At 45.6% G+C, this 25,931-nt stretch overlaps 3 protein-coding genes across 6 annotated transcripts; 2 read left to right on the top strand and 1 right to left on the bottom strand.

The window, feature by feature from the left end:
* Nucleotides 1-45: 45 nt before the first annotated feature.
* Nucleotides 46-20,255, top strand: DNAI4 (dynein axonemal intermediate chain 4). 4 transcript variants are annotated; one of them, XM_062624443.1, is made up of 18 exons: nucleotides 46-177; nucleotides 513-651; nucleotides 1,434-1,597; nucleotides 4,165-4,274; nucleotides 4,541-4,697; nucleotides 6,414-6,553; nucleotides 8,248-8,421; nucleotides 8,901-9,104; nucleotides 10,109-10,344; nucleotides 11,787-11,873; nucleotides 13,240-13,391; nucleotides 14,198-14,355; nucleotides 14,537-14,658; nucleotides 15,327-15,425; nucleotides 16,049-16,275; nucleotides 17,000-17,153; nucleotides 19,161-19,308; nucleotides 20,112-20,255. In XM_062624443.1, exons 1-17 carry the CDS (start codon nucleotides 143-145, stop codon nucleotides 19,263-19,265), a joined length of 2,463 nt encoding a protein of 820 aa, XP_062480427.1. In that variant the 5' UTR covers nucleotides 46-142; the 3' UTR covers nucleotides 19,266-19,308; nucleotides 20,112-20,255. The 4 variants fall into 4 exon arrangements, with proteins under 4 accessions (XP_062480427.1, XP_062480428.1, XP_062480429.1 ...); XM_062624444.1 differs by lacking the exon at nucleotides 19,161-19,308 and having other exon boundaries at nucleotides 20,112-20,235; XM_062624445.1 differs by lacking the exons at nucleotides 19,161-19,308; nucleotides 20,112-20,255 and adding an exon at nucleotides 18,319-18,485.
* Nucleotides 20,256-21,173: 918 nt separating this feature from the next.
* Nucleotides 21,174-23,029, top strand: INSL5 (insulin like 5). The gene is made up of 2 exons (XM_062624454.1): nucleotides 21,174-21,367; nucleotides 22,651-23,029. Exons 1-2 carry the CDS (start codon nucleotides 21,193-21,195, stop codon nucleotides 22,890-22,892), a joined length of 417 nt encoding a protein of 138 aa, XP_062480438.1. The 5' UTR covers nucleotides 21,174-21,192; the 3' UTR covers nucleotides 22,893-23,029.
* DYNLT5 (dynein light chain Tctex-type family member 5) lies at nucleotides 22,964-25,473 on the bottom strand. Its single transcript, XM_062624453.1, is given in 4 exon segments — nucleotides 22,964-24,533; nucleotides 25,074-25,198; nucleotides 25,304-25,418; nucleotides 25,420-25,473. Coding segments are annotated over 4 exon segments (498 nt in total). The 3' UTR covers nucleotides 22,964-24,329.
* Nucleotides 25,474-25,931: the final 458 nt, after the last annotated feature.

Raw genomic sequence — 25,931 nt, 5'->3', positions numbered from 1 at the left:
GGTAGGAGGGAGCCCAGCGCAGCCCGCGCTGCCGCACGGCCTATCGGCGGCGCCGTCCTTGGCAGCCAATCCCCGCGCCGCGTCTTGGGGGCGCGTTGCCGTGGTTACCGCGCGACGCGGTGGCGCGGCCCTGGCAGCCGCCATGCAGGGCCCCGGAGGCGGCCGGCGGGGTCCTACGTGAGTGCGGGGGCAGCGGCTCCAGGCGTGCCGGGAGGTGGGGGGGGGGGGGGGAAGGAGGGACCGGGGCACCCCGCCACAGCAGCCCCACTCGCTGCACCCCTCGCCCCTTCATTGCCACATCAGTGCCCGTCAATAAGCTCATCCAGCCCCCTGCCAGGGGCAGGGACACCTTCCACTAGAGCAGGTTGCTCCGAGCTTCGACCAACCTGGCCTAATTTCAAGATTCACGTCCTTTAAACCATTCCTGAAAGTTCAGGGATAAGTAGTTCAGTGCTTGTATTTCCCTGTTAGCATTTTACTGATCGAAACAAAACTTCTGTGGCCAATTCCAGGCTCAGGCAACCCTCGAGAACAAGTTTTTACGGTTACAGACAGGGGAGCATCGCAAGCAGCATCTACAGGTACAGAGCGGGGAGCTGCAGAAGCCAGTCCACCACGTCCGAGAGAACTGCAGACAAGTACATCATACGGGTGAGGAGACAGTTACGCTGCTGCCAACAGTTCGGAATATTTAGTTATGGTGGGTGTTAAAAGCTGTCAGGAAGTGGGAGAGGGAAGAGGAAAGGAAAGGCTTGTCTGAACCTGAGCTGTGGAGGAAGAAAACGATCACAGAGCTTAATCTGTTCTGAAATGGCAATGATGAGTCTCCAAACCCAATCTCCAATAGTAAAAACTTAAGAATAACAGCTCTCCTCCTAATCTGACAACTACTGGCTTTCAAATCCATGTGAGATATTGCCTGTACCGCTTCTGGGTCTTCACCTAAAACTGTGATCTGCTGTTTAAAGACCTTCCTGAATACTTCCTTACAAGTAAATAATCTGAGCAGTACAATAAAAATGATGCACAACTGTTCCTTTGTTGCTTTTGCTGCACTGTTAATTTGAGTTGAGGAGACACAGCCCATAAACCACTGTTGGCAGTCATTACAGACTAATACTATAGTGATTATAGAATAATAGTCATTTCATCGTCATCATCATCATCATCATCATCATAATTTGAAAGAGACACTAGGACTGACCAAGGAGAGGAAGTGGGTCTGACATCCAGACAGATATATTTTTTCCAGCCATTTACAGCCATTTCTATCGGGAGAGTTCCAGGGGGCTTTCCCATACTTTCTGCCAGCTTCCTGCCTGGATCCAGGTCATCTTCCTGTTCCAGATGAGATAAAATGTTGCAAGTGTCATCACTGTCACTTGTTGTGGGGAAACAGTGGAACTATTGTAACTATTTAAGTATTTCTCCAGGTTTTTGATGAAGGAAAGGACGTGACACCCCATCCACTCTTCCAACCAGACCCAAGTACTGCTGCACTCAGGCAAGACAAGCTCTCTGGAGCCACAGGATCCATTTTGCTTGCTCTTTTTCCCACGCAGCAGCTATCAAGAACTAGTTTAGCCTCCCTCCCATGGTAAGTCAATGCACTGGTTCTTAAATCTGACCTCAAACCTAAAGCAGCCACACTCCTGCTCTTCAGAGAGCTTTGGAGCTGGAGTTACTGTGCAGGGCTGTCCAAGTACAGAAACACGCTTGTCAGTCTTCACTTAAAATTTGGGGACTAGCACAAGTACAATGAACGGAATCTGTCTGTATTCATGGCTATGTTGGAATTCCTGCTGAAACGCTCACGAAGGTGGACTGGGGCACACACTCCTGTGATATCTCTAATTTCACTCAGATTCTTCTTACTTTGATTCTCCCCCTCTACTGCTGAGACACCCCCCCCCCCCCCAGTCCCGATCCAGCTCTGGGGCAACAGCACAAGAGGGACGTGGAGCTGTTGGAGCAAGTCCAGAGGAGGCCACGGAGATGCTGTGAGGGCTGGAGCAGCTCTGCTCTGGAGCCAGGCTGAGAGAGCTGGGCTGGGGCAGCCTGGAGAAGAGAAGGCTCCTGAAGGGGAGACCTGAGAGCAGCTCCAGTGCCTGAAGGGGCTGCAGGAAACCTGGAGAGGGGCTTGGGACAAGGGATGTAGGGACAGGCCAAGGGGAATAGCTTTAACCTGCCAGCTGAGACGAGCTCTTAGGCAGAAGCTCTTCCCTGTGAGGGTGCTGAGGCGCTGGCACAGGGTGCCCAGAGAAGCTGTGGCTGCCCCATCCCTGGCAGTGCTCAAGGCCAGGTTGGACACAGGGGCTTGGAGCAAGCTGCTCTAGTGGAAGGTGTCCCTGCCCGTGGCAGGGGATTGGAACTGGATGAGCTTTAAGGTCCCTTCCAACACTAAACCAGGCTGGGATTCTTTGATTCCTAAACCACATATGTTTAGGTAACATACCAGAATGGACCAATTTTAGAGATCACAATGAGCACCTCATGGTTCAAACCGACAGCCACACGAGCAGCAGCCTTTGTACTGGTGAGGGCTGCACACAAAGTTACAACAGAACCTACATAGGCACACCACAAAACACTGTTTAGACATTGAGGAGGCAGTGCTCTGGTTGTGATCTGGCTGTCCGAACAAGGCTGTGCAGTGGAGGTGGGGCACTTGTAGCTTGTTAGTAACACTTCCTTTAGCTACTACAGATCCTTTCTGCCTTCCCTAATCTTGGGTTGTTTTTTTTTTTTCAAAACTGGAATATATCAACACCCTCCCATCTATGGGATGGGAAACATGAGGCCTGGTTTCACTGAAGAGCTTCAAATTTATTGTATTTTTTCTGTTTCAATGTCACTTCTTAAGTAGAGAAAGTCCTTGAATGTCTCAGTTCAAATACCTACACACTGTTAACACAGTAAGAATCCTCTATTTGTAACCAATTTAAGCAATTTAACACTCTGTGATTATGTGCATCCATTTCAAAAGATGCTCTTACACAAAAACATTTGAGTTAGAGCTGCTGAATTACATGTTTCACTACTTAGGAGCTTTATTTACAAACCTTCAGTACAGAGGGAATAAACGAAGTCAATGGACTTGAGCCATTTTCTCTTGGGGTGAGAGATTCAATTAAGTAATGCAAATGAAGGTAAAGGACTATTTGTGTTTCAAATGAAACATAATGAAGCACATCAGTGTATCAAACGGTGTGTGCTCACTCAGACTGCACAAGAGAAGATGTTATGTATTTAGTCCAAAGGGACTAAAAGACTGGTGAAGTCAGCCCTGGGGATAAAACACAAAGAAAAGCTTTATTTACTGTTTTCTTTGGCAAAGTTAATGCCATGGTGATGTCTGAGAAGGAGGGATTGCAATTGGGGAACTCTCTCCTTGTCATGTTTTCTAGGCTGGCTGTTAGAAAGGATAATCCCAGAGGAAGGGATATTAAACAGGAGCAAACAGACACAAAAAAAATGACTGAAGAATAAAAAGTGTCTCCTGAAAACTAAACACATCATTTTTGGAGACAAGAGGGCTTTATTTAACAGACAAAATGAAATTATTTCACTTTAGTTTTAAATATAAACCTTAAAAACTGTTTTTTTCAACTGCTTTTGCTCAGCTGTTGAGGCAGAGAAAATCTGCTGACAAACCTCCCAACTGTACCAAGTTTTGAGTTTTACCTCTCATTCTCACACCTATCCCTTCTGTGAACATCACCAATGGTTTTTAACAAGCTGGTCCCTTCAAAAGAGTTTCTGGTGCATTTCAAAGACTCTTCAGTGCACGCAAAGCACCAAAGGATGCGAATCCTGGTGGAGATAGGTGCTGTCTATGGGTGAGCCTTATCACACAGTGGGCAGCCAACACTTCACGTTCGTATACGATAGGGCTGAATCCAAGAGCTCAGTAGCTTCTTTTCCAGCAGCTCTTTAATTCCTCAGGACTTGCTGCCAGAGGAATTCTTCCTTTTTAAGTCTTCTTCAAACCATTTATTTTCTTTCCTAAGCCTTCTGCAACTCCTTTCACAACACAACCATCACCGTATGTGCTTACAGTCTTCGTAGTTTATCCTGGTAACAACACTGCTATTTTTGTGGCATTTTGCTAAATGACATCTGGACCCTCACATACTATTTCTGCTTATTTCTTTGTTACTGAAGGACATATGGAAGCAGCACCACTTCTATATCAAATGCCTCAATGGCTGAGTCCGTACTGGATGAAACGGCAGAGCCTGGCTCTCGAGGGGACACAACCATTAGTTGCCCTGGTAAAGAACATAAGCTATATAATTAAAGGCTTAATTCTTCTTTGGAGCACTAGTTACCTGGTAAAGAACATGTGCTGTATAATTAAAGAATTCATTTTTCTTTGGGGCACTGTGATTTGTGAGACTCTGCAGTCTGTGGGTGTGAGATGCCTGGCACTTCACTCAGTGCCTCACAACTGATCATTCAATACTATCAGAATTAATCTGTCTTCTTCGACATTTAGAGCAGAAAAGGTCTCACTTATGGATCTCATCTAATTTTTCAGATGTGCAGGTGAGACAAGAGGAGATAAAAGAAGAACTGACAGAAGCAGACTTAGATAGGAGAGTGGATATTTACCTCACAGAGACAGAAACTATCTGGATACTGGATCTGCCAGCTGTTGTGATGTCTACAGAGTCAGAAGATGCTGAAAGAGTTCTGTATGTATCTCCGTAGTTGTGTACACACACACATATGCTCAGCACACTCAATTTCTGCTGGTGGCAAAGTCTTGAACAGGCTGCCTACACACAGGTTCAGTACTCTGACTACCACAACCAGTCATTCCACTTTTGTTTAAAACCATACTGGGCTCGAGTCTCTCTTTTGACACAACAGCTTAAAATTCTTACAGCTCCATCTTACTGAATAAATTAATTCTCTCTTTCACTGGTAAAAGAAGGCAGATTAGCAAAGGCAGGGGATGGTAACCAGAGAACACACAGGTGATAGGGGAAAGATGAGATGGAGAAGTGTGGAATATGGGAATTACAGGATTTAATTTTGGTGAAAACAGTATGAAATTGTAAACATTTGCACTGATTCTTGTGTGTAGCTTTACAGCTATACATGAATTAGTAACAAAAATACAAACTCTTCAGGCTTCCTCTGAAGCTCTTCCAGTGCTCCTACCTAGAAGAAACCTCACCCCACCATGAGTGACCTCTCCTGTTAAAATACTGTATCCCGTCCTTAGTTGCATCTGGTGCATTTCTACTCCAGTCTCCTCCCTGGACTGCCATGACCTTTGGTAGGGAGTTAACACAGAGCACACAGGGGTTTGGCTTACTCCCAGGAGCTGGCTGGGACAGAGTGCAGCAAAGTTCTCTCCATGATGGATGTCAGACTGCTAGACCTGTCACATGGCTTTTGTAAATGGCAGCCCTAAAGCCTGGGATGCACTGGTCTGCAGCTGGCAAGTCAAACAACTGACCTACGGGAGGCTTTTCTGCTAGTACAGAACCCCAGACTGGTTTGTGTTGGAATGGAGCTTAAAGCTCACCCAGTTCCAACCCCTGCCTCGGGCAGGGACACCTTCCACTAGAGCAGCTTGCTCCAAGCCCCTGTGTCCAACCTGGCTTTGAACACTGCCAGGAATGGGGCAGCCACAGCTTCTCTGGGCACCCTGTGCCAGCGCCTCAGCACCCTCACAGGGAAGAACTTTTGCATAAAATGCTTTTTTATTTATATATATATATATACATATATACACACACACACACACACACACACACACACACACACACACACACACAAAATGTTCATGGTAGGACTCCAACCCCCACTGCCTGTGAATTGAACTGGTGTGATTTGGGGGAAAAGGGAAGAGGAAGAGCACCCTATGAATCAGACTTAGCCAGTGTACGCAGCACACAGTGCCAAGTATAGGAACAGGCAGTGACTGCTCCTGAGCACAGCAGCCTGTTTGTGATCTAAGGTGGGGTATCACCTCTATCTGCTGTTAGAATATTTAAACCAGAACAGTAGAAAAAGCTTCACAATCCCTACTGACCATTCCTAAGAACCTGAGGGCTGGATGAAACAGAAATACTCTAGTTTCATTTCTGTCTCCCAGATGCACTGCCCTTCACTCCCAAGCGATGAGAACTACACACTTCTGAACCCTCTGAAACCCACCAAAAGTAGCTGGAGTAGCTGATGTCTACCTTTGCAGGCCATTTCTGGTTTAGAACAGCATCACAAGGTCACAAATAGCTGCTGAAAGCCAATACATAGACTGAAATAAAATCTAGCAATCAGAAAAAAACCCAAGCAGTAAATTTATGCCATGGAGTATCCTTTCCTGTCCAACATGTGAAGTTGAATGCAAATGGTTTTCAGACTGTCAATGTACACTTTTTTCCCTTCTTTCTGAGGGAGCGGAACAAGGTTTACACTGACATATGCAAGAGCAAGGCTGACAACGACCGCTTTGTGGAAAAAACAATGCAAACCCTCAACGGAGCCACCAAGAACAAGGAGGTGCAATGTGACAGAATCATCATGGAAGACAAAGGTAAAGTTCCCAAGGCCCATATAGAAAGGGTATTTAATAAGAACAGGCTCTCACCGATTGTACCCTCGGCAGGTTATTATTGGAATCATACAATCACAGAATGGTTTGGGTTGGAAAGGACCTTAAGATCATCCAGTTCCAACCCCTTGCCACAGGCAGGGATGCCTCACACTAGATTATGTCACCCAAGGCTCTCTCCAGCCTGGCCTTGAACACTGCCAGGGATGGCACATTTACCACTTCTTTGGGCAACCTGCTCTTCACCACCCCCACAGGGAAGATCTTCCTTGTATCTAACCTGAACTTCCCCTGCTTAAGTTTTAACCCATTACCCCTTGTCCTATCATTACAGTCCCTGATGGAGAATCCCCCTCCAGCATTCAGTTTACTTACTGAACATTTATTTGGGCAAACTCCAGCCTTACAGCTGTACTGTGGGACCTCAGCAGACTCTCTGTGCACAGTTCGGATACTGAGGAAAGGGTTTTCTTTTCATCTTCCATCCCTAAGCAGAAGACGTCTCCTCAACTTCAAGAGCCACTTTGATTTGGGGTGGCCTTTTCTGTCCTTCCCAAAACTCAAGCACTGGTTTTGGTGCACTGTGTCTGTTGCAATAAAACAGGCATTACATTAGCAGAGAGCTGCTGTGTCCTTCCTGCCTCGGCACCCTGCAAGCAGAGTTTGCTGCTCAGGAGGCAGAACTTGCCCCTACTACTCAACTATGCTCCTGAAATATGAAAGGACAGTTCCCTTTTTTCCCCTTTGCTTCTCAGTGATGCTGATTTCTATTTCTATTTGTCGTAATGCAAAGAGAACCTCTGGTATGAGATTGAATGTCTTGGGGAAAGCAGAAAATCTTGGCAGTCCCACAAGATAGATGCAATTTTACACAATGTTCAGCCTCAATGCTCTAAAAAAAGGTTATACGGAATATCAAAGTTTTAGATGCATGTGCTGAGCTTTGCTTCACTAAGGGCATTTTTTTTTTGGTGTAGGAGGCCAAAGAAAACCATGGGAATTGTCATTGCAAACTTTTTTCCTTTGTTTTCATTACATGTATGTAAAATGGGGGGGGGGGGGGGGAAAGAAGTAAAACAGATATTGATCTGATTTGAATAACATATCTTCCCCCTTTCTGCATGCCTTGAGCATCAACAGAGCTCATTCCAACCCATACCTGAAAAGCTGAACACGCAAAGGGAAGGCTATAGAGCATTGTTTGACCCTGCTGAAGGGAAGCCACATACCCAGCAGACCCCACTAGAGTTGTTGCAGTCACACAGCAGCTGCTGCTACAGCCTTGTCTGACCCACAGTTGGGTTCAAATCTCCTCAGCCAAACAGTCGGGAGCACAGTATGGGAAGTAAATCTGTAATCTGAAGCTGTACATAGTCTTTACCACAAGGAATCACAGAGTGGTTTGGGCTGGAAGAGACCTTAAAGCTCACCCAGTTCTAACCCCCTGCCACGGGCAGGGACACCTTCCACTAGAGCAGCTTGCTCCAAGCCCCTGTGTCCAACCTGGCCTTGAACACTGCCAGGGATGGGGCAGCCACAGCTTCTCCATTCGATCCATTTCAGTGTTCCATCACCTTCACAGGGAAGAACTTCTGCCTAAGATCTCATCTAAATCTACCTTTACAGTAACATACTGAAACAAGAGACTTGCATAACACAGTGTAATTCATTCCTAGGGGAGATGGTCACTTCCTGGGACTTTTATGATACATTTAATGCATTGGAAATAGAACCAATATTCAAAACAGAAGGCAGCACAGATAGCAAGACAGAGACCGCAACCAAAACAAGCAGCAAACCTCACACCACTAAAAAGCAGGATCAGACTACCCCTGTCTCGTCTACCAAAGGTAAGATTCTTCCAGTTTGACGTTCCTGCCATGTTTTCATCCTTCTAAACCATGCACATCCGTACGGTGTGTGAAGAAAGTGCTTGGGCTGCCTGCCTGGCACTTGGAAGAGAGTTTGCCAAAGAGTCTTGGACAGGTCTGCACCGAGACCGTCTGTGAACTGCCATCATATCTTAAATCTATTTATCTTAAATACAGATAAATAGCCAGTGACAAAGTTTGCTGGTCTTTACTTAGGACAGTAGAAGCAAAACACCAATTGTGAATAACTCCACTAGTATCTTATCATAGTACTTGAGCATGAAAATAATTAACAAAATTAAAGCCAGAAAAAATTGAGTGGAAGTATTTTTTGATGATGACAGATTCTTCTATGCTTTTTTGCAGGTGGAGGAAGAGGAGATTTCTTATCCCCTTGATTTTTATGTGCTAAGTATTTTCATGTTCAAACTGGCTTTTCCTGTGTTATCTGTTGTCAGGCAGCACAACTTCTATGACTTCGAGAAGTGCTGCTGTTGCCAAGAACCAAGAGGAGGAGGAGAAGGAGCAGGAGGAGTACCAGTCAGAAGCTCTCCCAATACCAGAAAACCTTCAGAAGGGTTTATTTTTCATGGAGAGGATTCTAATGGAGAATATTTTCCAACCCAAACTTGCAGCTTATCGGCAGTTTCCCATCCTTATAGGTTTGATTATTATTGACTACCCTGTTTTCAGCACAAGGTTTTGCATGCTATTGAGTCAGAGTCCTGTCCCTCATCCAATATCTCTACAGACAAGTCATTTAAGAAGTAGACAAAGGAAAGGAGACTTTAGGAGACGGCAACATGTACTTTGTAGTTTGAAACTCACTTTTAACACGCATCCCTACCATACTTGGTACAAAAACTGAATACATGAGTCCTCCTCTCATCACCACAAACTGACTTACTCAAAATATCAGTCAAACTTGTTTCCTGACAGTTAAGATACAGATTAATTCTGCTACTTCTCCAGCTACCTGTTTTCATTGGAATGTCTTTTACAGTTTGTTTGGTGGGGATTTTGGGGGATTTATTTTATGAGGACACTGACAGTAAACAGAAGTTTTAGCCCGATGGATGCTCAGTGTCTAACAATATACATTCATTGCAGACTGTAAGAGGTATACCCTGGGCCAATGTTCTAAGTAATATTTTACCTTGTACAGGAATTCCAAGTTAACATAGGGATTAAAACAAAAATCAAAGGCAGAGCCACACTGCTGATATTGTATGGTACCTCCATGTCCTAGAGTTACAGTTTCTCAAGCAATGAAAGTGTTATATCTTGTTGCTCTTCAGGAACTAACTACAGTGAGAACACAACAAAGGCGAGGAAGACTATGGCAGTTTACCATGTTCTTACTCTGTTTACAGTGATCTGAGATCAATTTATGATTTATACGTTATATAAAGGGGTGACTAAACAAAAATACTTGGCAAACATAGTCTAAAAACATGCCCTACACTTGATTTTCCCAAGTAATGAGCAACTTACTACAGCACCACGTAACTTAGCTAGGATGTGCTAATTCTTCAAATCTTTACTTCATTTTGGGTATTTTGCTACTCAATATTTGCTGAAAGGGTAAATATCTTCTGATATGAATGACTGGAGTTGGATGAGTGAAACGTTACTACCCAGACTCTACCATATTGGTATGTTATAGATCCTGGAGTTACATCAGACAGTAATGGTACAGAGGAAGACAAAAAAGAAGCTAAACAGGAAAAGGTTGACAGGCAAAAGGATGAGCAAGAGGCAGCATTCACTGATCCATCAGTTCTGTCAGCTCTAAAAGAAGAAACTGCACCAGTTCCCACATTGGAATGGCTGTGGTCTTATGCATGTGGTTTAACTAATGGTCACAGCGTGAGCAGTATGGCCTGGAGCAAAGTAAACCCCGTGAGTTCACAAATCATCCTCTAAGCTGTTTCAAAATGGTCTAAGCCATTGTTGGTATAAAAATAACACCCTGATTTTGATGTACTTTGTTGGGAGGGGATACCAGAGAAATGGATTCGTCTTTACAGTCAGGTGGGCTGTCTTTGCATCTCACCCTCTGCATTTTGTCCTTTCATATAACAATACTGCTACATTATCCTACAGGTTGGACCACTGCAATAGACTTTTCCTACAAAATCTGTCACAACAGCTTTAACTGGTTCAGAATTGAAGTTAATTGGTCCAGTTTACCAGGGGCAGTCACCTGAACAACAACAACATTAAGATAATAGACTTGGGCTGTTATAGAATCGGAAGACTGAGTTTAACAACCTACTGCTAAACTTTTTTCATCACAGTTTATCATAGAATCCCAGCCTGGTTTGTGTTGGAAGAGACCATAAAGCTCATCCAGCTCCAACCCCCTGCCACGGGCAGGGACCCCTTCCACTAGAGCAGCTTGCTCCAGGCCCCTCTGTCCAACCTGGCCTTGAACACTGCCAGGGATGGGGCAGCCACAGCTTCTCTGGGCACCCTGTACCAGCTCCTCAGCACCCTCACAGGGAAGAGCTTCTGCCTAAGAGCTCAGCTCAATCTCCCCTCTGGCACGTTAAAGCCATTCCCCTTGTCCTGTTCCTACAGCCCCTTGCGCAAAGCCCCTGTCCAGGCTTCTTGTAGCCCCTTCAGGTACTGGAAGGCTTTTATAAGGTCTCTCCTGCACCTTCTCAGGATACCACATCTTTGTTTCTAACTACAATCTCCCAGGAAAGCAGCATTCATCTAACTTTAAGGACAAGACGCAACACAACAGGCACAGATTTCTGAGCAGCTGGACCAGGTTTATTCAGTTTGGTTTCAGTGGAGGTGAGAATGACTCAGTCATCTCCTCTTTCACTGCAACCTAAGGCTCAGTTTTTCCAACAGAGCTCTCTTATGGCCACAACAAAAATAATGAATGGAAGGAAAGTAAAAAGCAGGTGAGGATGAGAAACATAAAACCAGGAAGATTGCCCCAAGGGAAAATGGAAGAACATAAAGACCATTTCACACTGTTAGCACACCAGATGCCCAGATATGATTAAGTTGGACACGTTTATAGACTTAAAACTTAGAATTAGAGGGCAAACAAATACCTTTTAAAGTGTTAGTTTCTCTGGAAAGGAACACATTTTTATGCTGGCAGGAGCGGGAATTGCAAACACAACTGACAGTGGCTATAAATACACTTTTAGTTGAAAGAGCTTCCAGTACTCTAGAAATTCTGTTGTTCTTGTGTGTTATTCCACTTGCACATGAGCCTTATTTTTCCAGACTTTGCACTGTTAACAGAACATTGCCTTTTAGAAATACAGAACCGAACTTCCAATTAAACTGAGGTTGTTTATGTTCATCTGTGCTTTCAGGATCTTTTAGCCGTTGGTTATGGAGCATTTGATTTTAAAGGCCAGAAGAAAGGCTTGGCTTGCTGCTGGTCACTGAAGAACCCCATGGTAATGAGCAGCCACTTTGCTTTCTTTCTTTTTCCTCAATGCATTTTCCTGCTATACTATTTCTGCTTTATATATTTCCCTCTTACTGTTTCTAAAAGCAAGACCTAGCAATGAGGTCGAATTTGCTATCACAAATCACACACCTCTGGAAAACTGACTGATGACAGTACCTAGCAATGTGCTTAAATCTTGACCCCAGGAAAGCACCTGTAGGAAACAGTTCAGTTCTATGTCTGTGTGTCCTCTCAACTGACATTTCCAGCAAGAGGTGATGATTGGTGGCTTGGTAACATGGACATCTGTTCACAGGAACTAAACTCATTACAGGCCGCCAAGCGACTAGCAGATGGTCACTACTCACAGGTAGTACCAGTCTATGCCAGGCAACATAGCAATGCAGGTGTCCGTGCCCCATTTCCAATCCCTAGAGCCACCTACCCAAGACTGTAAACCTGTTTTGTTACTATTGTGGGTAGGCCCAGGTATGTAGAAATCATTATTTAGACTGGAAGAAAGTCCTGAGCACAGCAAATGTGAAAATAAATCCACTTATCTTTTGTTTTTTTCAAAATTCATAGGCCGTTTGTTCAGTAATTCCAAACGCTCATCACAGAGAAAAAGCGAATTTTAAATTCAATTATTATCCTTTCCAATCCAAGAAAAGAAACCAAATCAACCTGCACTCACATAGCTCAATCTTAGGGAACTTGATTTTTAGGCGGTTGGTTTGGAGTAGACCCATCTAACTTATTTTACAGTGTAATATTTTGCATAGTCTTTATTTTCCCCTAATTACATCAGCTGCAGCAAGAAATCAGAGAATCCCAGCCTGGTTTGTGTTGGAAGGGCCCGCAAAGCTCATCCAGCTCCAACCCCTGCCACAGGCAGGGACCCCTTCCACTAGAGCAGCTTGCTCCAAACCCCTGTGTCCAACCTGGCCTTGAACACTGCCAGGAATGGGGGAGCCACAGCTTCTCTGGGCACCCTGTGCCAGCGCCTCAGCACCCTCACAGGGAAGAGCTTCTGCCTAAGAGCTCATCTCAGTCTCCCCTCTGGCAGGTTAAAGCCACTCCCCTTGGCCTGTCCCTACAGGCTCTTGTCCAAAGCCCCTCTCCAGTCTTCTTGTAGCCCCTTTAGGTATTGGAAGACCTCTATGAGGTCTCTGCAGAGCCTCTCTTTTCTAGGCTGAAATAAACCAAACCCTTTAGAATATAGTAGCTGATTTCTGTCTGTGTTTCTATAGTCACTATGGTCATCAGCACTTGAATTCTCCAGCAGAGCCTGGCAATTCAGTATCCAATGTTGAGAAGACAGAAGTAAATTAAGAAACTAATTTAAAACATCCTTGTGTTTTTCTCCTGGTCAGTGGCCAGAGCGCATTTTCCAGTGTGAGTATGGTGTTACTGCTCTGGATTTTTCCATGGCAAGCCCAAATCTCTTGGCAGTTGGAATGTACGATGGATCTGTCACAATCTATGATGTACAGAGCTGTAATGACACTGTGCTCTTGGACAGCAGGTAAGGCAATGACTGCACATCTCCTCTCACCTTCATCACCTCTTAAAAAGTAAAGGAATAGCCACAACTGAGGAGCTGAGGGAATAGTAACAGCTTAATCCTCAGCCACCAGCATTCTCCTTCTGTACTGCCATTGTTCTCTACTCTTACTCAGGCTGATAAATGCTTATATTGCTTTAACATCACTGGTCCTTATCTGAGGTATGACACTCTCTGTGCCTGTTACTGTGCATACAAAGCGAGTTCCCCATGTTGGAGAGGTGAAACAAATGAGCACCACGCTGTAAGAAAATGTTACAAGTTACCACCACATACCATTTCATACTCCATGTACTTACTAAGACAACCCTGACCCACATAATAAACCCTTATGGGAAACCAGTTGCAGATGTTGGTGTTTTCTCACTGATTCCACTTGTCAAACAAGGAAAGAACATCTGAACAGGGGAGGGATAAGCAGGAGTTAAGAAGAAAATGAGAGAGGGGGGGAATTAGGGAGACATGCATCTTTAAGGACACTCTCCTACAAGTCTCCTACAAGCTGATTTCATGATTCAGGTGTCAATGAAAGGTGTGTCAGCACATTAACAGTGCCCTGAACCTGGGGCACTGTTAATACCAAACATGCATGACAAAAGAAAAAGTTTCCTGGAGAAAAGAACCAATGTTCAGATTTCTTTCGTTTTGTTTTTAAGAAAAGCTAACAATATCTTTGTCATAAGACTTAACGTTCATTACAAAGTGGACGGTTAATTATTTCTTGGTTTTGTTCATGTGTGATTTATCACGTGCCTCTTTTGTCCCAGTGAATCCCCAAACAAACATAGAGGTCCTGTGTGGCAACTGAGGTGGGTGGAACAGGACAGAGGTGAGGCAGGAGGTGGCAAAAGAGAGAGACTGTTCTGTATCTCAGCAGACGGCCGAATAACCGAGTGGTATATACAGAAAAGACTTGACTGCACTGGTAAGCACCATCCTCTCCAGCATTCCTGCAGAGGGATAACACCTGAATTGCTCCATTTCATTTCAGGTGACATTTATACCAGTTACCATACATAAAGCATCTAAGAGCATTCCAAAGAAGCACGAGTTACTCATAGCACTGTCACATTCTTGTTTGACAAAAACTCTTGCTATTTGCACAGATCTGATGAAAATAAAGCGAAAAGGAAGTGAGAAGAAAAGATTACCAGGTAAGAAAGAGAGGAAAAGCGAAGCACTGATATCTCGACAGGCAGCTGGGATGTGCTTTGACTTCCACCCAAAGGTAGGCTCAGAATGTCCATCCTGGCTAAAGCAGTACCTGGGAAAACCACACAGGAGGGGCAAGATCCTTAGCTGGAGCTACTTCAGTATGCACTAGGCTGGGACTTGGCACTGGTACTTGAAGCATATTTAGTTCTGAAACAAATTGCTTCTTAGCTAGTAACAATTTTACCCAAGATGGATGAAATGTTAAACAAACATAAGCCCTGTATGAGAACAACGCCATCATTTCAGCCATGTTACTCACATTCACCTTGGGCCAGATCCTAGGGCAGATCTCTGTGTGTTGGTCACATCAGTGAGAACTTGACTGTTCAGCAGCTCCCGAGCCCAGGCCCTACATGGCTCTTTAGCCAGCTAAATATTGTCCACAGAGTGCGTGAGGAATTCATGTGTTTGCCCATGTGGACTGCATAAAGTCTGAGATTTTCAGGAGTCAGAACTCACAGTGTATGTTCTGCACAGAGAACACACATCACAAATCCCACACATTCTGTCACCACTGCATCTACTGCACATACACCTTAACAACTCAGTGCACAACAGCCTGGCAGCTCCATCCTTCTTCCTCAGTTTTGTCACTGCCAAACTCATGTAGTCCTTTCACAGACTTTCAGATGAGTGAGAAATAGGTTAATCCAATTTAGGCTACTTTTACCTTTCTTTCAGGATACAAACTTTTATCTGGCTGGAACAGAAGAGGGTTGTATCTACCAGTGCTCCTGTTCAAGCAACGGGCAGTTTCTAAAGACATACAGAGGCCACAAGGTAAGTGATAGTAGAAAAAGCAATGCCAGCAGAAACTGCTCAATTAAGTTCACAAATGTATTAGCTCCTTTGCTTATTTTTACTAAAGAAAACATCTGCAACAAAAGAAACCTAAACTACTTCTATGAGGAACACATTTCCATAGCATAAAGCATCACAGTCTTATCAGATCACTATTAGGATTTTTAAGTAAGCTATTAAAACTTGTATTATAAACTGGTTTAAAACTCTAGTTCTGGCTTTACATAAAGAAAACAACCAGTAATGTGACTGGCCTGCAAACCACAGTTAAACAGTCTCACCTCTGAGGAAAAGGTGGCAGAACATTAACAGCACCTCTTTTGCAGTTAAGTCTCTGCCTCATCCAAGAAGCTGCCCTCTCACCATCAGTCCAACAACTGGTGAAGGGGCAGAATCAGCTGAATGGTTTTTATTCCCAAGATCCCTCCTGCCTTATCACATCAGCTCCATCCTAATTTCCAATGGGTGACACATGATGCTGGTTTTGCTCTTAGGGTCAAAGGATAGCCAGAGTATCCATGAAAGGTCCCTATTAAAAACCATCCTGGGAAGTTGTAGCTCTAGAATAACACAAAGTTCTTTGTTTCTTCCCAAACACCAAGGGTCCTGTGTACAAAGTCACCTGGAACCCTCTCAGCACTGAGATGTTCCTCAGCTGCTCTGCAGACTGGAGCATTATCCTGTGGCACCGGGATTCACAGACACCTGTTTTAACCTTCAGTTCTGCCAGTGCTTTTGTTCATGACATTATGTGGTCTTCAAAATCAGCCTTCATGTTCGCAGCAGTGAATGAAAGCAGAGTAGAAATTTGGGATCTTAGGGTCAGCATGTAAGTAAACACTTTTCTCAAAGAAGTTTCTGAAACTTAATGGCACAAAGGCTGCACACTATTGCCTCATCACTGTTGTTACTCATCAGTGAGCATTTGCTTGCTCAGCTATTGAAAGTATTGCATTTTAAAATACTCATTTTGTAACAGCACATGGTAGTTACCAGAGAACTGTGATTACAAGAGAAGGAGCTGGATGTTTTATGGAACTGATAACGGGCAAACTGAGCTTTGCTCCTGCAGAAATAATAGATTTCTGCCACAGTTAAAAGGAAAAAGAACTGAAACACTTTGATCTTTCATAAAGACAGGATGGTCAGAAGTTGAGGCAGCTCTCACGTTTCCCCTCTACTGTAAAGCAGGTGCACATCTCACCTCAATTAACCTGTGGCCTTGCACTGCTGGGCTGTTCCATTCAGTATTAACCACAGCATGAAGCCCACATGGAGAAGGAGCCTGTCATATCTGATGGTAGCAAAAAGCAAATTCTCCATATAATAAAGATATCACCCCCCAGCCCATATCAGGCAATAGAACAGATTTTAGGTAGCCAGGATATCTTAGTTAATAGCAGCTGGGATTTTTGTTATGGTAGAGGCCTAAAGAAAAAACTGTTTCACTTCTTAAGTTTTTGAGTGCATCTAGAACGTAGAAAGTAAACCATGCAACACCTATCAGGCTCAGTCAACACAATGTGACCTGTTAATTCTGGCCTTCACTGCAGCTTAGAGCCCGTGCTGTCTCGCTTTGCCAACCCAACAGTCAAATTCACATCTGTCCTCTTTGCTAAGAACACCGACTGCCTTCTTGTAGGAGACAGTCAAGGAGAAGTTGGTGTGTTTTTGCTGCAGAACCTGGCTGCTCTCAGCAACAGTAAGGTATGATCTACACGGGAATGGTGGTAGCTCGTGGAGGCCTGTGTGCTTGTCTAGCATGTCATTCATCTGCAAGGAGGTTTCTGCTAAACACTAGCTAATAAATATTGAAACAGGTGGAATCAGATACAATCCCATGAGCAGATTAAACCCTGAGACGGTTCCTGCTCTTCTGCATACCACATCACCAGAGACCTCAGGAACAATGAAGTCAACATTTAACTTTAGGTTTCACTTGATCACAAATCCAGAGGTTAGCTACAGCTGGATTTGGGAGGGACACCTGGGTCAAGGGCAGGAAGGTGGAGCTCCTCTAAATGCAGTCCGCAGGTGACTGTACTTGGCAGAATGCCTCTACCTGCTGACAATGCAGGACCTGCGCTCTCCTGGCCACCCCCAAGACAGTCTCACTGTGCTGGCGGCAGCAAACCCATCAGCCCTTTGGCTCTGCATTGCCCTCACTCTTCCAGAAGCCACCCTGGGTGCTCCAGCACCAGATGGATCTCTCCTCTGATCCATCCAGCTGATATCCATCTAAGCTTCATTCTTAGGGTAATACAGATTAATAATTTACAAATGTCAGCTTTGCATTTATAAATTCTGGTAATTACCAGCTTCATTTGCCAAGTGCTGTGAAACACAGAGCAAAAAGATAGTTGCCTTAAAAAATAAGAGCGAGGCCATTGTCATCTCAGTCTCCCCTCTGGCAGGTTAAAGCCATTTCCCCTCAGCCTTTCCCTACCAGCCCTTGTCCAAAGCCCTTCTCCAGTTTTCTTGTAGCCCCTTTAGGCACTGGAAGCAGCTCTACGGTCTCCGTGGACCCTTCTCTTGTCCAGGCCAAACAACCCACATCCCTCAGCCTGTCTTCATACCATACATGTATCATCTTGAAAATGAATTTGCTTTCTAAACAAGATGTATGTTTGTTGCTGACACTACAAACACAATCCAAGCAGGCCTGCCAAAAAGTGCTGTTTTCAAGGAGCATTGTTAGAAGTAAGCAGTGTATTACCAGAGTTCCAAAGAAGAATCAGCTGACACAACACAAACTACCTCAGCCTGTTTGCTGGATGCTCGCCACGCAAGCAGCTCTGCTCTCAGTTTGTAAACAGGAATTGTGAATCACTGCACGTCTTACACTGCTCTTTTTTTATCTCTTATTTTACAGGTTTAAGGCTTTACCATATATAGGATATAATTGGTCCTGCTGTAGGTGTTTAACAATAGTTAAACAATACCCCTTCTCGGCTGGTAGAGAGTGAGAAAGACCTATTATAGTATTAACAGAAACCATTTTAATGACTGAAAAAGAATAAACTTCTCCATGAAACTATATTGGCTAGAAACTGCCTTCAAATGCTCTACATTTTCCCCTGGAAGTCCCTCCCCGTCTCCCCCCCCCCCCCCCCATTAGACAAACAGCATTAATACACAGGGGGAACAGAAAAGTCTTACGGATCTTTTCTCCTTGGAGTTTTCTCCTTCATTTTTCCACCAAGGTGTTTTCTCCTTGGGCTACTCAAAAACAAAAAAAGCCAAAATCACCTCCTGCATAGGTCACTCCAAAACACAGCCTAAACCCCTACCAGACTATCCTGCATCTGCCCTGTGAGATCATACAGTAAATGAATGGAATTCCCATGAGATCATAGAACCACAGAATCCCAGCCTGGTTTATGCTTGAAAGGACCTTAAAGCTCATCCAGTTCCAACCCCCTGCCACGGGCAGGGACCCCTTCCACCAGAGCAGCTTGCTCCAAGCCCCTGTGTCCAACCTGGCCTTGAACACTGCCAGGGATGGGGCTGGGCATCCTGTGCCAGTGCCTCAGCACCCTCACAGGGAACAGCTTCTGCCTAAGAGCTCATCTCAGTCTCCCCTCTGGCAGCTTAAAGCCATTCCCCTTGGCCTGTCCCTACAGGCCTGTGTCCAAAGCCCCTCTCCAGGTTTCTTATAGCCCCTTTAGCCAGTGGAGCTGCTCTAAGGTCTCCCTGGTGCTTTCTTATCTCCAGGCAGAACAAGCATCTTGTCTTTCATCCCATAAGCCACCACTGAGATGGAAGCTGAGCTCTGAGAGGCACTGGGTGGTCTGGGAGCTGCAGACCAGCCCACACTAAGCACAAGGAAGGACCAACCTTGTTCACCCTCTGACGAATTAGAGTAATATCAAATTGCCATTTAAACTCACCGTGTTCCACACTGACACTTTCAGAAAGCTCTTTACATGACATAAGTGTCCAGGCTGCTGGACCATGGTGTCTTAGAGGACTTCCAGAGCCTTGACTGCTCACAGAAAATACAGAGCATTTCTACAGATGAGCCACTAAGATCAAGGATCACAGGAGCGGGGTGACACAAAGCTTGGCTGTAAAGCTCCCTGCCCACCTGCTGACGGGGACCATAGCTGCCTGCTCCCTCAAGCATTACATCTTGAGACATGTATTTCATAGATAAAAAACATTCAGACCCTCTCATTAGCCTGACAATAAACATCCAACATTTAAACACATCACTGAAGTTAAAGACCATTTGTAAAGCATTAACGTTTACTTCCTCCTGCATTCTGCACATTTTACAAGGACTGTGCAAGCTCACCCTGGACATAAAATTAATCTTTGTGCATTTCAAAGAAGGACACCCATTAAAGTGAATCATGTGTTAATCATTATTACAGATCTGAACAAAATACACCACGTATTTTCCATTGGTGGTTCTAACTGTTTACTTACTGATGCTACTGGTAAAAAAACGAGCTTTCTGTCAAGGCTGTAACACATTGTAATTCTCCCTGTACACAGTGTAAACTCGTCATCTGGAACATTATGGTGCTGGAAAACACTGGTGCTAGGAAGTGCTGGAGATCTCCTAAGATCCTCCTGCATTTTGTTCTTATCACAGAATTTCTGACCTCATAATTGCCAAGTTTTCTCCTTAAGGCATTTTATTGCAGTATGTTTTTATAGAAGCTGATGGCAACTACAGCCAATGACATCCAAAGCGCCAGGAAGGGACCACTCTCATAATCTACTAACCTCTGGTCCTGGAGCACAGTAACACTGCTCCACCCTGCGCCAGTGAACCCACTTGTGTCTTTCAGCTACCACCAAAAAGACATTCTGATCTGTAGCTGTTCCTGCTCTGTCTAGAGCCATCTCCTCTTTTCCTTGCCTTTTTGGAGATGGGCCATATCCACAGGCCTCCCTGCAGAGACATTTGAGCCCTGCAGCTGCACTGGTGCTACTTCCAGGCAAATACCTATGGATGCAAACTCACAACCAACTCCATCACTCTGTACAGTTTGTCACAGCCAGTTCACAGACAGCTCCATGTGCTGCAGGATCGCATCCTACCACTCGGCACACCAGGAATCAGAGCAGGGCACATGCAGGCTCTGGTCCCTCGGTGCCCCATTTTTGTTGTGAGTGACTGCCCAGCACTGACAGGATACTTCAAAGCATCCACAGTTACCAGCCTGACAAAGAACAAGGCAGAGGTAATGCAAAAGCACACAACTGTGGACATCCCAAGAGTTAAATCCCTCTTGGTTTGTGATCACCAACAGAAAAAGACTGATGCCACTCAAACTGTAGTAACAGACATGACTGGGAAGAGGCTGCATGCTGTGTGGGAAATACACAGGGATGACACTCGTTATCTACAAACCATGTAACAAACACCCTCTCGCTTCTGCAGAACATACACATCAATGGTATCAAACTGAGCCTGCACCCTCGAAGCATGTTGTATATACCATATATGTTCATATAGCAAAGCAGTTCCATAAGGAACTCCTTAAGGAGACTTTAACACCTGAACAAAATCCCAGCACAAATCCTGACACACATAAAACACCACATCACTGGAAGGAAACAAGTCATCAGCTTGTTTTTAGCAAACATTAAGTCATCCTCAGAATGAGCCAGTACTCAGTGGAGCGGACAGGCCCTTGGTATAAAGGTAAGTGTGGCAGCAGAACTCCCCACCTTGGCCTCGCAGGTCCCTCCTGCCCCACCAACATCAGCTTCCAAGCACTCCATCTGCAGCATGAGGAGCACAATGCTAGCACTGGCCTCACTTGCACTCCTGATCACAGCACAGGAAGGCAAAGGTGAAGGGAACAGCATGAGGCTCTGTGGGAGAGACTTTGTCAGAGCCATAGTCTTCACCTGCGGCGGCTCTCGGTGGAAAAGGCACTTGACTGATTATCAGTACCTGTTTGGTAAGTACTCATTAACACATTACAGTCTTATTGCCCCCTGGAAGGTGTGCCCAGCTCCAAGGGGATTCAGAAGAACCATGTCACCTGCAGACTGTGCCCAAGGGCAGAGCTGTGCTCTTGGCTCTTGCTGCTCCCCTGAACAGGCACATCTCAGATGCCAACAGCACAGGCTCTGCCTGGAGACAGCAAGTTTCCTTGCAGCTTGCTTGGCATAGCTTAAATAAAACGCATTTAGAATGAGACTTTCCAAATCAACCTGAGAAACCGCAAGTTAAGGCCAAGGCTACCACTAGGAATCTCTATAGCCCTGACATTTTAAATGTCAGGGACAGCTTTGCACAGTCCATGCAAGTTCTTTACCGTTATCTTCAGTAGGACACACTGCTTTCCCCACTAGAAACTATATTACAACCTAATAATATTATAATTAAAGTATGTTAAATACATAGTCTGCAATTTAAGTACCTTCATGTGGTGGTGTATATATTTGTATTTATTAGCGCAGTTTTAGAGTCAGAAAATTTGGCCATTACTGCTAGTAATTTCTAACTCTGATAGATTAAAATAACTAGAAAAAGGAAACTAAATGAGGCAGATGAGAGAAGCTGAGGCTTTCTACACCTTCTATTCAGTAACTTCAGACTTTTATGAAAATTCTATCATAGTAGCAGCTTTAAACAAACATAAAAAGTGATGCTACCTGCAACACCCTACCGGAGTCTGTTACAGAAGAAACCCCTGCTGCTAAACTAAGCCAGGGAACTACTACACCTTTACAAACTCCACAAGGCAGTGCCTACTTGTACCATGGTATTTAAAATGAACCCAAATTGCAAGTGTAACTTCAGTGGGAACATCCAGAACTTTGGAACTGTGGGGTATTTGATGCCTTAACACCTGCTTTTCAGGAAACCCACACCCAGCTCCAGGCTAACAGGCTGGTCAGGTGCCACTGACACATCAAATCACAGTTTTACCCTTCAAAACAAATATATCAGTGTGAGACTGATAAGGAAACTGTTCCTACAAAGAACACTCTTTAATATAAATCCATGAATTACTGTTTTTTTTACATGCTAATCACAGAATGGGTATTCAGATGTCTATTTTAATACTGCCCTGGTAAAAAGTCAGTGCTCTGGTCCATCTTGGTTTTTCACAGTGGAAACACAGAGGATAGGTAATACCTTCAGCTCCTTGGCCATAGGCTGGTCTGTCTTTCTAGTAAAGATAACTATTACAAATTACTCATGATTCCATGACTTCTAATTTTTATGTGCCAGAGAGTGAAAACCCCCTGCCTCTCTCACAAGAGAACAACGGCTATGCTGACCCCTCAACGTACGCAGACCAGAGTCTGGAGACCGACAGCGAAGAAATCCACAATGTCAAGCCTGAGGCAGAGCAGGACTTGCAGCACTCCAGGAAAACATTTATCCTGCAAAAGCGTGAGGCAGCTAAGCTGCTCACCACATCCTGCTGCAGCATCGGCTGCAGTGAGAGGGATATCAGCACCCTGTGCTGAAAGACAGCAGATGCTGATGGGATTTGATGTAACGGCTTTCAGGTAATAAATAATCATGACATAAACCACTATTATTTCAGTTGTATTCTTGAACTGTAGCTTTATTTTCTGGAGCACACTAGGGAGTAAAGGCTGAATGTTCAATGTAGTGCAAGCTAGTAAATGCTGCAAGGACAGTTCAGGCTGGAATGCCTGGATGCCACAAAGTCTTCACAGTGGTTTAGAATTAAACTTCTAGTCATCAGTACAAATATCTGTTTCCATCTAACTACTGTTCTAGTTCCACATAAAATCCAACAAACCACACAATTTATTATATGCTCATTCTCTTATGAAAGCCCAGCAGCAGGTTTCAGCTGTGAAATATGGGTAGCAAGAAGTCCTTTTTCAGAACCAGAACCAAACCCAGGCCATGCAGACAGCTCTGGTGGAGGACCACACAGTGCAGCAAGTCAGCCAGACCCCACTACTGCAGCAGGGAAGGGCTGCAGCAGGCAGGAGCTGCCACCAGCCATTACCAGCCCCAAACTGGGCAGGCAATAGCTAGGATTTATTTCCTATTCCAGCTGCTTCCAGTAATGACTATACAAGGTCCTATCAAGTGAACAGTTAATCTGCATCCAGAGAGACTGGAAACACACTTCTGAGCTCACAGGGCTGTACTTCCTCTCTTAGCTATAGGTATCTATCAGATGAGAACCCCAATTCAATTTTTCTTTGCTGGATTCAAGCACCTTCAACAGAAGGGCCCAGATATGTTAGATCTATATACTTTAAACATAATTTGAAGATGTTTTTCACTTGATTTCAAACCCTATGGGACTGAGCTAGTCTCCTCAAAGCAGAACCAGACACCTTTTCCTGGCCACCTTTTCTGTACTCAGGGTGCAAGGGGAGGCAGGCCAGAATGACTCATTCTCCTTTCCTCTCTTCAGCAGGAAGGTTTGAAGGTACCCCCCTGTCCCCCAGGCAGGGCAGGGTAACTCGCAGCACCGAGTTATCACAGCTTGATGGGACACAGCACCTGCAACACAGTATGTGCATGGAGCCAGGGCCACAGGCCCAGCATGTGTTTCCCTGCCTGCAGTTGCCATTTAACAGAGACGGTTTTAAAATGCTTTTGGTTTACTTTCCCCAAATCCCTCTCTGTTTTCTACTTGGGGTTACTCAGTAAGAGCAAATTCAGGGCGAAATAAAGTATTTAAGGGACACCCAGTTCTGAAAGCAGCTAGAATCAGGTGCAAATCAGCATGTCACAGCAAATCACGGCCCAGAAGAAACTCTGGGAAGTACAGTTATTACATTCACCACCGGAAGGCTCATGGTAACCACATTTCAAACAGGTGAAAGTTGCCTTGGTCCTTCACAACCCTTTTCCGCAACAGAAACAGGGAGAGTTAGGCTGGATATTCATTTCTCTTGCGGTTAAACTCTACCTTATTCCAAATAAACAGCATAGACATTTGCAAGAGCAAACAGTGACGCATTCTTGAACACGTACGATGAAAACGTATCGCTCACAGGATCCCACAGGCACCTGCTTCCGATCAGGATGCTCGGCTCCTTCAGCTGCCCAATGTGTGTCACCACAACGATCTTGTACCTGGGTATCATCAGGTCTTTTACCCGCGCTTTAATAACCTGCAAGAGAAAACCAAGTTTAGACCCCAGTGAATAGCATGTTCTCCTCTGTACAGACTCACAGTTACCTGATTACAGGGGGAAAGGAAGAGCAAACAGTACCCCTTTTTTAATGCCGATTCTGAGCCAAATCAGCTGAGACTGAAGGGGCAGGACAGTCTCCCCCCAACAAGAAGCCTGGGTTTAACTGAGGAGGAGTCTGCACACCTAGCACTGCTCAGAATTCAGTCACTACGATAACTATCCTGTTTTTAAGAGGTCTGACACGTACCTGGACTTAGTTATGATATTCCTGGGCAGAGCAACCACAGCGTGGAGTTTTTACTACACCATGCGCTTGGCCAGAGCCACTGCTGCTCAAATAAACCCCACAATCAACTCGTGTAAACCCACACCCGCCTCAGAGCGACCTCTGGTGCACCCCGACTTCCCCCCAGCACTACTTTTACACTTTATACCTGCATTCCGGACCTCCCCGCCCTGAGGGCCTCCTCCCTGACACCCCGTCGAGGCGTGCGGACAAAATGGCCGCAGCGGTACCTCAGCGATGTCCTTCACCATCTCCCTGCACCGCACGGGCTCGTAGGGCTGCTCCCTCAGGCAGCTCCCCAGCACATCCCTCAGGATAGCATCCACCGCCGCCACCGGGAAGCGCTTGGAAGGACCTGGGGGCAGGCGGGGAGGTTAAGCTGGGTTTCCTGAGGGAAAACACCGCGCTGAAGCCAGAGGCAGCCGCGTCCCGCCCCGAAGCACCCGGCCCCGGGGCCTACCGAAGGACGGGGGCTCGCTGCCGGCCGCTCCGCCCTGCATCCCGCTCCGCTGCTGAGGGCAGGCGGAATGGCGGGAGCGGGGCGGCCGGCGGCGGAGCACGGCTCCCGGCTCCCTGCGGCCGCGGGGCGGCGCTGCCGGCAGCGAGCCCGCACAGCCCGGCCGCAGCCATGTTGGCTCCCTCCCCGCAGGCTCCACGCACCTTCTGTGTCTGCAGCCGGTGCAGGGGCCCGCAGCCTCTGGGGGCCTTGGGTGTCCCCATGGCCCCCAGGGGTTAACAGAGTCCCTATGGCCCCTGTGGGACCTCAGGACCCCCATGCCCCCCACAGGTCTCCACGTGTACCTACAGCCCCCCAAGGGTACCCACGGCCTCCACAGGACCCCCACATATGCTTATAGCCCCCATGGGCATCCATGGCCTCTCATGGCCTCACATGTGCCTACAGCCCTGACTTGTCCCCATGCCATCCACAGTCCCCTCAATCCTCACAAGCCCTCAGAGCCATGATGCCTCGTGTCCCTACAACCTCCATGTATCCTGTCAGGCTCCATTCATCCCCATGGTCTCTGGGAATCACAGAACAATATAATCCCAGCCTGGTTTGGGTTGGAAGGGACCTTAAAGCTCCT

Source organism: Pezoporus occidentalis, unplaced genomic scaffold (assembly GCF_034315485.1).
Source record: "Pezoporus occidentalis ecotype Australia unplaced genomic scaffold, CSIRO_AGI_Poc_V1 ctg267, whole genome shotgun sequence".
NCBI lineage: Eukaryota > Metazoa > Chordata > Aves > Psittaciformes > Psittacidae > Pezoporus > Pezoporus occidentalis.
The sequence above is the reverse complement of the archived record's forward strand: the minus strand, read 5'-3'. Positions and strand labels throughout refer to the sequence as shown.

What these genes read in the sequence shown, in the direction of transcription:
- DNAI4 (XM_062624443.1), top strand. Translation starts at nt 143, where the DNA reads ATGCAGGGCCCCGGAGGCGGCCGGCGGGGTCCTAC. An exon ending in GGCGGCCGGCGGGGTCCTAC is followed by an intron (nt 178 to 512) that starts GTGAGTGCGGGG and finishes GGCCAATTCCAG; the next exon opens with GCTCAGGCAACCCTCGAGAA. An exon ending in AGACATACAGAGGCCACAAG is followed by an intron (nt 15,426 to 16,048) that starts GTAAGTGATAGT and finishes CCAAACACCAAG; the next exon opens with GGTCCTGTGTACAAAGTCAC.
- INSL5 (XM_062624454.1), top strand. Translation starts at nt 21,193, where the DNA reads ATGAGGAGCACAATGCTAGCACTGGCCTCACTTGCACTCCTGATCACA. An exon ending in TGATTATCAGTACCTGTTTG is followed by an intron (nt 21,368 to 22,650) that starts GTAAGTACTCAT and finishes TTTATGTGCCAG; the next exon opens with AGAGTGAAAACCCCCTGCCT.